This window comes from Lynx canadensis, chromosome E2 (assembly GCF_007474595.2).
Source record: "Lynx canadensis isolate LIC74 chromosome E2, mLynCan4.pri.v2, whole genome shotgun sequence".
NCBI classification, from domain to species: domain Eukaryota; kingdom Metazoa; phylum Chordata; class Mammalia; order Carnivora; family Felidae; genus Lynx; species Lynx canadensis.
Window position 1 is genome coordinate 10,005,823 of NC_044317.1, and position 15,641 is coordinate 10,021,463.

The following is a 15,641-nucleotide window of genomic DNA, read 5'->3' on the forward strand; positions in this document are numbered from 1 at the left end:
ATCGCCTCAAATCCAGGATTTCAGCCTCACGGTGTAATTAATTCCCTGGAAGGTTCAGAACTTTTTGTGGGAGAACTCAGGAGCCCCTGGGAAATACGGATTGCCAGATAAAATCTGTATTGGCTAAATCTGGCCACCCTACTGGGATCGACCTTCTGTCGGGGCTCCGGACAAGTGAGGAGTAACGCTCTCCCCCCAACCCCCACCCCCACCCAAGCTTCACTCTTGCCCTCCCACTGCCACCTGGCTTCTCAGGCCAATGTGACCCTATATGCCATCGAAAAAGACAGCTGGTCACAAGGTAGCTTCAATGCTCCCAAAATACACAACAGGCAGAAGCACTGAGCAGATGGGTAGACCCATACCTGCTGTCACCTTCCTCATCTCCCGACCTACCTTAGTGGTTTAAAACACAGGCTTAGAGAAAGACCCACCTGACTGTGATTTCTGTACTTCCATCTTTGCCAAGCATGCGACTTTGGAGAGCCGCCTCAGTTTCCTAAATCTCAAAATGCATTGATGATCATAGTATATACCTCACAGAGTTGTTGTGAGCATAAATTAAAAAATGGGTACAAGGCATTCGACAGCATACTTGTGAAAAAGTTAAGAACAAAATGGATTTCCATGCCTAATTTTACGTATCTACAATACATACGTTATACATAAAATTCACAAAACTTGATGGGGCGGGTGCCTCAGTAGGTTGAGTATCCGACTTCGGCTCAGGTCATGATCTCGCTTTTCATGGGTTCAGACCCAGCATCAGGCTCTGTGCTGACAGCTCAGAGCCTGGAGCCTGCTTTGGATTCTGTGTCTCCGTCTCTCTGTGCCCCTCCCCTGCTCATGCTCTGTGTCTCTCTGTCTCTCAAAAAATAAAAGAAGACGTAAAAAAAAAAAAATTGTTTCAATAAAAAAATTCACAAAATTTGAAAAGTTGGACACTGGAATTTGACAATTAAAACACCATTTCCGACAGCAGCACAATTAAAAATAGCTAAGTGGGGGTGGAGGGCGCCTGGGTGGCTCAGCCAGTTAAGCGTCCGACCCGTGATTTCGGCTCAGGTCATGATCTTGAGGTTTCGTGGATTCAAGCCCCACGTCGGGCTCTGCACTGGTAGCACGGAGCCTGCTTGGGATTCTCTATCCTCTCCCTCTCTGCCCACCCCCCCCCCACCACCCGCACTGTCTCTGTCTTGCAAAATGAATAAACTTAAAAAGAAGTACAGAATAAACTAAAAATAGCTAAGTGGATATCGCGTGCCAGGTGGCGCACGGACCCCTGGCATACATACATCGGTTTTCCTAGCAAATGCTAAAACGTGTACAAGATCATTCTTCCGTTACTATCGTCTCTGAGGTAGGGTGGGAGTTGCACGTGATCAAGGGCGCTGTTTACCGTGTGCTCACTGGGGCCGGCGTCGGGCCGAGGATGCTACCACCTTGCTAACCGCGGGACACTGTCTCGCACACAAGGGGACAGGGACTCAGAAAGCTTGAGCAAGTGGCTTCAGACCATCCGGTTAGTTGCCAGAGCTGACAGGCAAACACAGGTGAGTCTGGCGTCCGAGACTCTAAACTTCTGGGCCGTGATAAGCATAAACTCGCCTGTATCAGTACAGGGGACCGAAACGAATAGTAATGCGTTCCTTACATCCATAGTCGATGTGATTACACCTCGCGGAGCACCATCACACCAAGGCAGTGGCATCTAATTCCGCGAGAACTTCTGTTCTAAGGAAGCTCTCTGGATCACCGGTTCTCAAAAGTCGAGATTGCGCTGGAATCCGCCCCCCGGGGGGGGAGGGGCTTGTTAAAACCCAGATTGTGGGCCCCATCCCGCTTTCTGATTCTTCAGTAGGTCTGCGCGGGGCCCAAGAACTGGCATTTCTAACAAGTTCCCGGGTGATGCTGACGGTCCAGGGACCACACTTTGGAAACCACTGACTCAACTCTCTGAATGCTCACATCAACGCTTCATGATGAAGACAAGGAAAGTGGGGTCCCAAGAGGTAAGTAACTTGCTCTGGTCAAAAGAAATACACCTTTAACCTTTCAGTTGAGCTTCTCTTCTTTAAGCTGATCCCAGAATCATGTCACTTTTCTCTCCCTGATGCTGGTGGCAAAGCCCACCACGGGAGACTAAAGCCCGGGGCTCCATTTACCCAGCTCAGGGCCGTGTTGTGAAGGTATTCCGATGTTCGGGCTGGCACACATCCTGGGTTTGTTAATACCAAGAGAAGCCCCAGTGATTTGGGGAGAAGACAAATATTCACCCGCTCCCATATTCATCCACATACTCAACCTGTAAGCATTCGTTAGTTCCTTCTGGACACTCGGCAGACTTCTAGACAATAGGAGGATTCTCAGAAAGGAGGAGATGAGCTTCCTGAACTAAGTGAGTCTGGGGTTCTGCAGCAAGGTCTAAATGGGGGCCATCGCTGAGGAACTCAAGGATGGACCAGGTAGGCCAACAGGTTTGCATGGGCTACAGATACCATGTTGGATCGTATTAACGGTCGCTGCAGTAATCATCGTGGGCCGAGTTCCCTGAAGAAGGACTCTGAGTGGAGATCTGCGTGCAGGGTGTTTACTGGGGAGTACCCTCGGGAAGAGCATCTGCCAAGGAATGAGCGAAACAGAACTGGGCAGAAAGGGGAGGTTGAGCTGTGGTACGGTCGCAAGAGATGCTTAAGCTTGTCCCACAAGTTGCTCCAAAGCTGGGCTAGCCCTTCAGAGTTGTCCCCGTTGGGGCGAGGGGACTGTAGCCACAGTGATGGGAACAGAGGCCAACCCAGCAAGGGTCAGGAAACTTGACAAGGCAGCTCCCTTACCCCGAGGGCTTTTCCTGGAGAAGGACACGGTCCTCAGGAGGCAACCCACCCACAGCAGCTACGGGAAGTGGCCCCTCAGTCCTGAAGGGCCTTTTGGATGGCACATCACAGCATCCACTAGTTTTACTAGGTGACATTTATTCAGTACTCACGGTGGCCAGGCGTTATTTGAATGTTTTACACCCATTGATCCGTTCAGGGCTCCCACTACTCTGAGGTGGGTAGAACCACCCATGTTATCCACGAAGAAAGTAAAGCACAGCGAAGTCACAAGTCCTAGAAATCGGGATTCAAATTCAGGAAGTCTGCCCCAAAGACTGAATGCCTAAACAACCGTTGTTAACTGTTTCTCTAACTCTCTAAAAGTTTAAAGAAGGGGGCCCAGGGTTAGGGGAATGGGTGGTGGTGACAAGAGAGACAGGTTAGGAAGTTTGCATCCGGAAGGTAAAGAAGAAAACATCACAAGGAGACACAGGATCGCCAAGGGAAGTGGATGGACAGGACCTTAGAAACCATGGGGCCTTCCTCATTTTCCTAATGAAATATTGAGTCTACCTTATTTTACAGAAGAAGCAGTGGGTCTGCCTCATTTTACAGGAAAATCTGAGGCACAACGATGGCAAAGGGCTCACCCAGGGTTACACCGTGATGATAGCAGCCCAAAGCACGGAGTCCTGGCTGCTGCCCTCCCTCTCACTGTTCTAATGAGGGAAGTTGGAGCGAACATTCTGGAACTTAGTCATCTTGAAATCACTCAGCAGACACGCTGTTTCTAAAGGCTCAATCTATTCACCCTCTGGCAACACAGGAGCTTATGAAAATGTCAACCATGAGTTAAATCTCTGCTCAAAACCCTCTACGACTCCGCATGGCTTTTAGGACAAGGATAAGGATGAGACTGTCAGCATGGCTGCTATGGGGTCACTTACCTGCCAATCATTCACTGTCACTTCTTTGTGCAGATTCCGTGTCATTGCCCATTCCTGTAACCTCCCATCCCTCCTCCCTTCACCGTTCTTACCTCCCGGTCTCCTGCTCATCCTTAGATACCAGCTCTAAGTTTCCTCCTAAGCACAGTCACCTCTGATCCCCAGAGTGCCTTGGTGCTTGGGTCCCAGGTGCTTGGGTCCCACGTTCTATAGTCACAGCACCCTGTACTCCTACGACAGTACCTATCACTACTGCCATCAGGGATCCACATGCCTCTGGGAAATATGCATCATATCTATGAGACGGCAGGCTTCAGGAGGGGGTGGGGGAGAGAGAGAGAGGAAGAGAGGGAAGGAAGGAGAAAGAGAAGGAAGAAGAGAGACTGAAAGGCAGAGAGACAGAGAACGAGAAGCAAGCACGAGAGATGCAGACAGAGAAACAAAAAGCTAGACAAAGGGAAAGAGAACCAGGCAAAGAGAGATGCAAGAGAGGCGGGGGGTGCGGGTCATGACCAAGTGCGGTGAGTGTGGGCCGGGAAGGGTGGAGGCAGGGTGGGGGGACTCCAGCTTGGGTGAGCAAAGGTGGGGTTCACATTTCCCCTCGCTATCCGATCGATCGCACAGTTGAGAAGCCCAGGCGTGTGTTGAACGGGCGGTGAGTCAGGGGTGGCAGTGGGTATCATGGCGTGCACCGCAGGGTGCGAGGGCACCCAGAGCCTGCTGGCGTCCATGAGAACAGACGAGCCTGCTCCTTGCTGTGCATCTCACTCTTTCCCAGCTGAACTGACTTGGCATCTTAATGAGGGCAATAATATTCTGCAAAGCAACTGCGCCCTTTGGGTGTGTCACTGGGAAGTCGATGGGTCCTCAGGGTCGGATAAACTCAGCAAAGACTAGTTCGTGTGTTTGGAGTTCTCGGCACGTGTCCAAGGGCTAGAATTACAGAGCGAGATTCTCCTTAGTGTCTAATTATGTCTTCGTGCTTGAGGAGAGTGATGTCTGGGACGGGGCCCATGTGATGACCCCACTAACACCGTGCAGCCGGCCGTCAGGGAAGACACATGGACGGGGCGGAGATCGGCGCGGGCTGCCTGCTGCCCCAGGTTTCAACAACCAGCCGCCAGCTGAGTGTCCTATTTGTTGCCCACTGGCTTCTGGCTGTAAATGCCAGAGTGCTGTTGAATAATATTTTCTAATCAGATAACAGTAATTATAACATGATGGTAATAATACCGCTAATGAGAGCCTCTGACACTTGAGTTTTCTGCGCACCAGATAGCATACCAAGCCCGTCCCGTAACGCTCTTTTAAAACACCATATAAAAAGTAGGAGATAGGTATTACATCCATTTTCTACAGATGAAGAAACAAGGTCCGGTGAAGTTAAAGTACTTGTTCAAGGTCTCTCCCCTGGACCCCAGAGAAGCTAGGATGAAAACCAGTGGTGACCCCAGAATCGGGACCTTTTTGTTTCATGCTATCTTTGTAACTTAAACGCTGTTTTTTGGGCCCCGTTCTTGCCTCCTTCTCCTTTTTCTTCCTTCATTCCCTCTACAAAGCTGACACCACTGTGTCAGGTCCTGGCTCGGTGCTCAGGATACAGGGATGAAGAGATCACACCATCCCTGCCTGCACCAACCCGGCGGCCATGGCTTCCTTTCGGCTGGATGGTCAGGACCAAGGGCAGCTCCGGTGCTGAATGTGCCTGGCTCCTCAAGAAGTTGCCCATGTCCCAAGAAGATCCTCCCCTCTTCCTGAGGAGCCTTGAGTTCCTGGGCAACCCCAGGTTGTTCTCAGCTCTTGGGGGAAGAACCCCACCAACCAAACCCATGGAGTGGAATCCATTCCAGCTCACTCTAAGCAGAAGCAGGGTCTCTACCAGCATCGCCAACCCGTCAACACCACTCGTACTTGAAAACGTGGGTCCTGTATTCAAAGGGACCCGAGTTCATAAACCAGCTCTTCCTCTGCATAGCTGTGGGAGCGGGAGCAAGTTACTTAACCTCTCTGTGTCTCAGTTTCTTTGTGAAAATGAGGCTGTGATAGTATCTGCCTCATGGACGGTGTACGGAAATTGCTGGGCTCCTTCTAATCTAGGCCTTATCCCCTTGTGAACTGATACATTTATTCCACGACCAATGAATGCACGAATCCCATCTCAGGGGCCAAATTTAACCTTTCTAATATTTATGATAAAGATGGTTTCTTTGACCCGGTCATGATTTACTGTAAAGGAGTTAAAAGCAGCTAGAGTAAAGATCAAATGAGGCTTTTGCAGACACAGACGTCGCTCGGAAGACGTGTTTTTAGACATATTTCTCCTTAACCTAAGGCATACTGCTGACGTGGGGAATCCAAGCACCGGCCGCCGGCCTCAGAGGTTTCCAGGAGCAGAGACGTGAGGCGTCGCTCACCAAAGCACCTGTGACATTTAGGAAGGTGAGGGCCTTACTCTTGGGGTCTTGAGAGGGCAGGGTGTTAGGCATCCCAGAGTCCTCAGGCTGGAGCCCTTGGTGCTGACGCTGCCCGTGCATGTCTCCTCGTACCTTTGATTATTCATGAAGGAGATGACAGAGCCACTTTGTTGTCTTTAAATTTTCAGAGGCTTCGCTTCCTCGTGTTGTAGATCCCGGGAGGCGGGAGGTCTTGCTCTCGTGAAGTCCTCCTTGTCCGGGGTACAACGTGGGGCAGGCAGAAGAAACGGGGGCAGGTGCCCACCTTCCCAAGGCCATGGCTGTGGTGTACCGTCAACGGCACTGGATTGGGGGTTCCTGGCCCTGGACACATGCATTCAGATTTGATCCTTCCTACTAATTAACTTTGCAGGCTTGGAAACAAAACCCGACCTCTTAACCTAGGAAATCATAATCGCTAAGCTTCACTGGGTGTTTATCACGTGCCAAGCACCGCCCCAAGTTCACAAGCACCACCAAAGGCTGGCACTAATATCACCTCCATTTTACAGGCGAGGAAATTGAGTCTTAGGGTGGTTGGGAAGGTGGGGCAGGGAGTCTGTCTCTAGAGCTCGTGCCCCATCTCTTCACTGTCAAGTGCTATCCAGTGGGTTCCAATGGGGGAGGGCTGTTAGGACGGCTACATGAGTCATGTTTTCAAAGACTCTATATGCAGCTACAGTTTGTTCGGCCCAAGCTGGTATCTGTCTTTGTTTCCTTCCTGCTCTCAGGTCTCATGCATGTACCTGCTAGCTGGGGTGCTAAAGGACACAGACTGACCACGTGCTGGACCACAGAATGACGGAGGGGGTGATGGGTGGGGCGGCCACAGGGCCATGAAAGGGGGGCCTCGTCCAATGAGTAATGGACACCAAATGCAGACAAAAACATCTGCGAAAAATATGCAGAACGTTGGACGGCCTGAGCAAGGACACGGAGGGCCTCTTAATAGATTGGAATTTACAAGATCCCGAGAAATGATTCCCCCCACCCCCACCCCGGGATTAACTCAATGACAGGGCTCTCCTCAGCTCAGCAAATAACTTTTCTAGAACACAGAAGAACGGCCTGCAACAGCTTTTTGAAACACCAATGTTTGCTGCACTTATTATATAGCAAGGAATAGGCACAAAAAGGATAAGACCCAGGTGCTCTGATGGAGGGGGCTTGGAGGTTGGGGGAAGGGAGAAGATGAGCAAAGCAACACATAATAATGACAAGAGTTAACGCTCCGTGTCTGGTTTTATGTGAGGTGCTTCCTAAGCACCAACCCAGTCGGCAGACACAAAAACCCACTGAGGAGTAAATGTACCGTTATCGTTCCCGTTACGTGAATGAGGAAACTGAGACGCTGAGTAGCCCTGCCCCCCTGCCCGAGGAGGTGAGCCGTGGATGTAGACTGTCTGCCTCCAGGGCCCGTGCCTTCACCCTGGGGACAGCGGAGGGAGGAGGCGGGCACAGCCTGGGGATGCAGGGACGTCAGATGCCCTCTGTGTGCAGGAAAGGAAACGCAACGCTCGCGGCTGTAACAGGTGATCCCAGGAATCTCAGCAGTTAAGGCAACAGAAGTTTCTTCCTCCCCCTGCTCACATACAGTCTAAGTGGTGGGGGGGGGGGGCGACAGGGCAGGAAAAGGCAGGAACCGCGGGTCCTGGGCAGATGGAGACTCCGCTGTCTTTAACATATGCTCCGGGTCAGCCTCACCATCTGCCAGGAAACTAGGAAGACAGCGCAGAGGGTCTCACAAGAAGGGGCACAAGGTTAGCGGTGGGCATCACACGGCGGCCTCTGCCGTGGCCCACGGGCTTGAGCTCAGGGGTGTGGCCCCAGCTAGATACAGGGCCCGGCGGGGAGGGGTGGCTTGAAAATGCAGTCCCTGGCTGGGTGGCCATCTTGGCCACGTGCCTATGGAAGCTTCGAGACCTGTGTCACCAGAAGAAGAGGGATAGGGAGAAGTGGCCAGGGAGAAAGACAAGATCCAGATGATGAGGGCCTTTTTGCGGCCAAGAAGCTAAGGAGACCAAACTCTGTCCTCCCAACAGTGGGAGTGTCCGTGGGTCATAAGGAGTGACAAGAGAAGACTGGGGTGTTGGCCGCCAGTAGAGCTGACTTAGGAGGCTGTGCACAGAAAGGCAGTCAAATGGCCGTTGCAGTAAAGCGGGTGAGAGAGACCGGGGCCATGATGAAAGCAGCAGGAGACGCGGCAGTGAACGGCGGGTAGCTATAGGGAAGGTCCTACCGTCTGTAATTCTTTATGCCTACCCCTGCCTCTATTTCTCATGAATGCCCTACCCTCCACCTCCACCTCTGTGTCCACTCTTGTCCACTCTATCTGCTTATCTTCCAGAGATCACAGTGCAAATGCCACTTCCTTGGGGAACCCCCCCACCGCCGACTTCACCCCTCACCTCTACCCCAGGTCATTTCCCTATTACAAGCACTCTTTTGGCTTCTTTTTCCCTTTCCTAGCACTTGGCAAAGTTATTCCTGTGATTATTGGATTTATATGCCCACCTTTGATTTATAGGGCATCTCACTGAATGAAGAAAATCTGGTGTTTTTCTATGTTGAACGCCTAGTGCCTAATCCAGTGTCTGGAACTGAGTGGGCCCTTGCTACCTCTGGGCTGGATGAGTGAATGAATAAAGGAACGAATCAAAGGATGTGGAAACTTCTCGCATGCAGGAGAAGGGCTCACCATGGTTCCTGGATTGCTGGCTAGATTAGTTGGGTAGATGTTAGTGCCTTCCATGATCAATGACAGGTTTGTTTTCAACAAAATATTCTCATGTAGTGATTTTGCAGATGGTCGTTGTCTTTTCTGCTAAAATAGAATGGCTATCTGATATGTCCAAATCCTCCAACACGCCGGGGACCCCCACTCTCCCCAGGCTCTGACCGTGTAATGCTAATGGTTAGTCGGCCACTCAGGGGGGACCCCGTGAGGTAGGGGAGCCTCAGAGTGCCCCCTCCAAAGATCCTGGCTCTCCTTTCTGTGGTTCTTCTTCGGAGTGATTTGAACGACACTGGAAATGCCCCATCTATAATGAATAGAATTTAAAAATTGAGCAGTAGCTACGTAACTGTGTCTGAAAGTTGAGCTCTGCTTTCCTTTCCAAGATCTCTGGCCCATCTCCGGCTGCCTTCTCTCTGTTCAGCTGAGATGATGAAAAGGTAAAAGGATGCCAAAAACTGGAAAGCATCAAATGTCAGTCACGGAAGCAAATACCCAGAGGATGACAGTCACACTGATCTCCAGAAACTGAGCACATCCCAATCGAGATGCTCCAAGTCCTAGCAGCTCGTTAAATGGGATGGGCGGCAAAACCCTCGTCGTGAAGTTCCTGCCACGAGCCCCACTCGGTTACTTATTTTGTTCCTTTTCCTTTAAGAGGTTGCAAGCCCGTTTTCAACTGGGTTCTAAAGATGTGATTAGGGGCATTACCTTCTCAGACTTATCTGGTTCTGCTATTGTCAGGGGCAAAGTGCCTTCAAAGATGTGACAGAGCAGTGTAGACACCGGGGCAGTTCCACTGAGAAAGTATTCTACTCTGGACAGGACTGTTTTCCTACGCAGTCGTTTCTCCTTATCCGCGGTTTTGCTTTCCACGGTTTCAGCTGCCCGCGGTCAACCTGAATCCGGAAGCAGGTGACCCTCCTTCTGACGGATGATCAGAAACTCAGTAGGAGCCTAACGCCGCCTCCCAACGCTTACGCCATCCGCCTCACGTCACGTCACGTCACCACGTAGGCATCGTAGCGTCTCACGTCATCACAAGAGCGGTGAGTACAGTACAATATTTTGGGATCCCCTTCCTATAACTTTTATTACAGTATCAGTTGCAGCGGTTCTGTTTCTTGCTGTGGTTGTTAACCTCTTACTGCGCCTAATTTATAAATTAAACTTTGTCACAGGTGTGTACGTGTAGGAACAAGCACGGTCTGCACAGGGTGTGGTACTACCTGCGGTTCTGGGCATCCGCGGCGGGTCTTGGAAAGTACCCCCCTTGGAGAAGGCGGGGACGGCTGTGCCGTATTAATGTCCTTCGAAATCACAGTTCAGGCTGGTGTTCCACACGTCCTGTCTGCAAATTCCCCAGCCTTGGATAAAAATCAGACAGGGGTCTTGGCGCCATGAGACCTGCAAACTTCATGTTAACTCAGTCTGGGAAACTTTATCCTCATTAGGTCTAATCTCTGTCATCCTATCAACATCAAGTCAGAAAACATACACCTGGGCCACAGCCCTCGGCCCTACGGTCAGCACTGGGTGGAGGTTGAACAAGCATCTGTCAGGTAAATGAATAAATGAAGGGAGGAATGATTTGGGTTCTCCCAAGGCTCCAGGCTGTCGAGCGGAGACAGGATAGGTTTTGGCATCAGCCAGAGTAGGGTGTCGAGTCCTAGGTTTGCTGCTGGCTGTGCGTGCTCCGCGGTGAGAAGGGAGGCAGCCCAGGGAAGGTGGCTGTATTCATTTCTCATTACCGTAAATTACCACACATAGTGGCTCCAGAAAAACAGATTTATTCTATTTCTTTCTGGAGATCAGAAATCCGAAATGGATTTCACTCGGCTAAAATCAAAGCATTCCTTCTGGCAGCTCCAGGGGAAGAACGCATCTCCCTGTCTTTTCCAGCGACCTAGAGACCGCCCACATGCCTGGGCTTGTGGTCTCTTCCTCCATCAGCAAGGTCAGCAGTGTAGCATCTTTAAATCTCCTTCTGGCTCTTCCACCTCCCTTTGCTATCCGTAAGGACCCTCGTGGTGACATGGGGGGCCACCTGGACAATCCAGGATCTTCTGTCCATCTCAAGGTCCTTACCTTAATCACATTTGCAAAATTCCTTGGCCATGTAAGGTTAAGTACTCACTTTAGGGATTAGAGCACAGATCGTCTGCGGGAGGTCACTCTCCTGTTACCACAGCAAACACGAGCCAGAGGCTGCGCTTACCAGATTTGCCCCACAGTGGTGAGAAGGGCCCCCATTCCTCCCAGGATGCTACAGATAACACATAAAATGTATTCCCTAGGGAGGTCCCCCCCAACCACGAGAATAGTGGCCGGTTGTGTTCTTGGGAGGGACCTAGCTCTGCCTGGGAGTGTCTTGCTGGTCTTTCCCTGGCGGGGCAATGAAATGGTCTGGGCTCTTCCGAGGACTCCTTTTTGTTGTTGTCGTTGTTGTTGTTTTGAGGGAGAAAGAGAGAGAGCATGAGCAGGGAGGAGGAGCAGAGAGAAACAGAGAGAGAATCCCAAGCAGGTTCCGTGTTCATTGTGGAGCCTGGCGCGGGGCTCGATCCCACCAACCCTGAGATCTTGACCTGAGCTGAAATCAAGAGTCGGATGCTCAACCGACCGAGCCACCCAGGCACCCCCGCCCTAGGACTCTTTGGTTTTTGTCAGAGAGTGTCACCTCCACCCAGCTTGGTTGAGTGTTCATACACATGGATGTGCACTTCGTCAAAAGTCTTTCCTTTAATGGTCACCTTGAACTCAGTGCTCCACACCACCGATCAAATCTTGGTTGGGAGAAATACCATTCAAGGAGACCCACTCGCCTGAGAGATGGGCCGCCCAATGACACCTTTAAACTCTCTGTAGGTTAAGCCAGACTACATCCTTTTGGCCCCAAGGTATCTGCTTTCACTAAATTTTGCTTTATTTTGGTGCTACTAGATGACGTTAGGGGTACACCATAAGAAAAGCATCACAGAAATAGCTGCATGTATTACAACACTATTGTTGAGGGCAGTTTATTGCGTATTGCATACATGTCTTATGAGAAACCACAGAGAAATATTTCCCTGGTCTCAAAACCCAGTACTGGGTACGGTTTTCCCCTAGTAACTGGTTTGTTTCCTTCAAATGAACACTAGCTTGCCATGGCTGGTTGTTCTTCCCTCTTTGCGCTCACTATTAGGAAGGAAAAGTCCGCAGCAAAGCTTTAGGATGTCAGAGTCTGCATTATGGGCACAGACTTCTCTTCCTACCTCCTCGTCCCTTCCCCCGGTTTGCCTTCACATGTTTCACTCTTTGGATCTTTACCGTGATAGTGTCTAGAAGCCCTGAATAAAGCATGACAAGAACTTTTGTTATTTCCCAAGGTTTTCTTCCCTTTTGTGAGACAGACACGTGCCCCCGATGCATGCCTCTTTGTTCCAGGAACAAACTCAAAATGAAAAAAAAAAAAATCAGAAAGAAAACATCATCAGTGCCAATGTTTAAACACTGGCTCTCAGCAGAACGGGGTCCGGCACCACTGTAAAGAGGGGAGCTTCTGTTGTTAATATGAAAACCAGTCTCTGGCACTTGGTATGCTGAGCACACGGAGATCATAAATGCCAGCATTCTAAATGGCTTGCTTGCTGTTAGGAGATTCACTGGCACTGAAATCCATTTCTTTTCTAAGGATGTTTAGCTTTTATTATATCTTTACTCATGGTCAAAAGACATCAGCAAATTTGCTAAGGTGATTGAAGATATTCCTTAAGTTTCACGACTTTGCCTTCACGTTTTTGTACGTGAGTTCGTCTTCTTGGAGAGCAAAACAGAAATGCGCTTTATGCTGCATAAGGTTTTGATAGTTGTAGAAAGCCCAGATAAGGAAAGAATGAATGTTAGCGGAACCTCCGCGGAAAACATCTTTATGGATAGACCCAAGCGTATGAATTCATTTCTGAGCTCATGAAACCACAAAATCACCAATACTGAGAGCAACCCTACTCAAGGGTATATCAGGACCTTCTCTTTTTAATCTCCAACCCATAGAATCCAGAACATAGAATGTATTCAGTAAACACTTGTTGAATTAATGAGTTATACTTCTCGTGCTCAGAAAGACTAGAGCTCTACTCTGACTCCAGTAGACCGTGATGGGAACACAGTGCTTACCACGTGGCAGGCGTGTAATACGGACTGAGTGCCTGGGGCTGAGACACATCCAAACCATGGAAGAAATTTCTGCCATCCCTGAGCTATAAGGCAGCAACTTTGTATTTCCATTATTTCTCCCCTTTACCAAAGCCACAGCTGACAGGTGATATTAGCAGGTTCACCTACTCGCACAGACATTCTTAGGTTTATGTGTGATGCCCAGCGTGCTAATACGATCTCCATCCACCTCTCCCACTCAAGAAAATAGATCAGAACACAAATGAATAAGGATGTCATTAATATGGGAACAACCTAGAATCCATGGCAACTTATTGAAGAAGTAAATCATCCACCATTTTGGTGTTTCGGATCATACCGGTAGTACATGACTTACAAGCCGTTGCACGATGATCGACGTAATAGTCCATTGTGACACCAAGACTGAAACCATCCCTGAGACCCACTGAGTCCTAACATGCCATCTCGGAGACTTTTCAAACTCCAGAGGCTCATTCTACCCCCAGCGCAATCATCTATATGAGCCATGCATATGTGCTTCATCCAGAACCACAGAGATCATCCCTACTGATGGACAATAGCTCACATAAGAACCTCACTGTCAACTGGGTATCAGTCCACCTTCACCGTAACGATACTGAGGAAGAGGACGCGCAACCAACCAACTTACCACACCACCGCCAGCTGAGTGCACCAGCACGGACATTCCTTCTCGGAGGTTGGCAACTTCGAAGAGCATCATATAGGCTGTGACGAAGTTCATGGGGAATGCGGCAGCCTCTGAGAAGCTCATGTCATCTGGGATCTTGTAGACAAATTCCACTGGCGTGCAGACCACCTCTGCCCAGGCATTGTAATTGACAAATGCCATGACACGGTCCCCGATCTGGGCACGAGGAAGCACACAGTTAATGGAAGCTTCCTACTCTTTCCTGAAAGATTTCTCAAATACTTTTAAGAACCTGATGAAAAGTATAGATTCCTTCCCAGAAAGAAAGCCCAAACCCTCAAACATGCACACCCTCACCGGCCTCCCAATTCCAAGGCATTTGCGGATGCTCTGAAGCCCATCTATGAAAACTTGCCAGGAGTCATAGAAGCCAGGTTCTCCATCTGCCTTCTGAAGCTTTCCTATACAATGTCACCACATCACACACCGTGGAATACTGGTGTCAGAATCTCATTTGACCAACTCGGCCTCTCGTCCTATCTCTGTTTTGGAGTGGAGGAAAACTAAGCCATAAGGCAGTTTACACAGGCGGGGCTAGGTTATCTCCTCTCATCTGTTTTCTGCCACTCCACATGGACTCCCTGCCAGGCTAGTGCATTGGGATATTTGCATCAAAGCCTAGCACCGGATTACCGATCACAGTAGAGGTGAAACGTGGTGCATCAGAAGAAGCCATGGAAACCTAACTGCAGGAGACTGAACAAGAACAGCCAAACTTAGAGCAAACTAGGGAGATGCCTCCAGGTTTAAAGAATAACCTTTTTTGGACATGTGTTATATATCAGGTGTTGTCCTAGGGGTGTCACATGTGTTTTTGGTTTTTGGGGTTTTTTAAAATTTTTTTGATGTTTATTATTTTATTTTTTTTTTTTTGAGAGAGATAGACAGAGCGTGAGCAGGGGAGGGGCAGAGATAGAGGGAGACACAGACTCTGAAGCAGGCTCCAGGCTCAGCACTGTCAGCACAGAGCCCGACGCGGGGCTCGAACCCCCGAACCGTGAGATCATGACCTGAGTCGAAGTCAGACGGTTAACTGACCGAGCCACCCAGGCGCCCCGGGTATCACATGTTTTAACTCGTCTAATCTTTACAAACCGCTATGAAGGCATGGCTGAATGCCTGTTCTTTTCACCAGTTTTTTACATAGCCAGACATCATGAAAAAAAAAAAAAAAAAAAAAAAAAACTGGGGGGAGTGGCATTCTTCCCTTTAAAGTCGTTCAGGTGATATGGTAAGCTTTTTCATAATATATCATTATTAAAGGGAAATACAACTAAGTGAATTGATATTGATGACTTGTATGAACTGCTCAGTGCTGGTTAAGCTGGCCCACTCTGCTATTTGGTGTTAGTTGCTTGTAGTCTGTGACTTTCAAATGCAGTATTCAAATTGCTGTGGTCGTAGCGAATTTTCAATCAATGAATGGCTTTCATGCACATGTGCTTTAGTTTCATATACTTACAATTGAGCCTCCTGTTTTATTTTCTCTTAGCTTAGCATTTCTCTTCATCCCCTCCTCAACAAACAACAAAAGCCTCCTATGAGATGGGGGTGTAAGAGCTCGCATTGCAGATGAAGGATTATAGATTTTACAGACATTTATATTGAGGCCAAGAGACATGAAAGCACCTGCCCAAGGTCAAGTAGCTAGGGAGTAGCTGAGCCAGGAGTTGAGTCTACCAAGGCTGACTCTAGATACGAATGATTGTCATCACACCTGAGGTACATGCTACAGAGACCTATTTTTCTAAAGGTGTCTACCAAAGAACCTACCACTTTTGGGAATATTGGTGTAACTCTTTAAGT

At 49.3% G+C, this 15,641-nt stretch overlaps 1 protein-coding gene across 1 annotated transcript in view; it reads right to left on the bottom strand.

Moving 5' to 3' along the window:
• The window catches only part of VAT1L (vesicle amine transport 1 like), a 151,564-nt gene that overhangs the window by 108,340 nt on the left and 27,583 nt on the right, over nucleotides 1–15,641 (bottom strand). Inside the window, exon 3 of the mRNA XM_030299563.1 lies at nucleotides 13,776–13,991. Coding sequence (XP_030155423.1) covers nucleotides 13,776–13,991 — 216 coding nt within the window. The remainder of the gene's footprint in view (nucleotides 1–13,775; nucleotides 13,992–15,641) is intronic.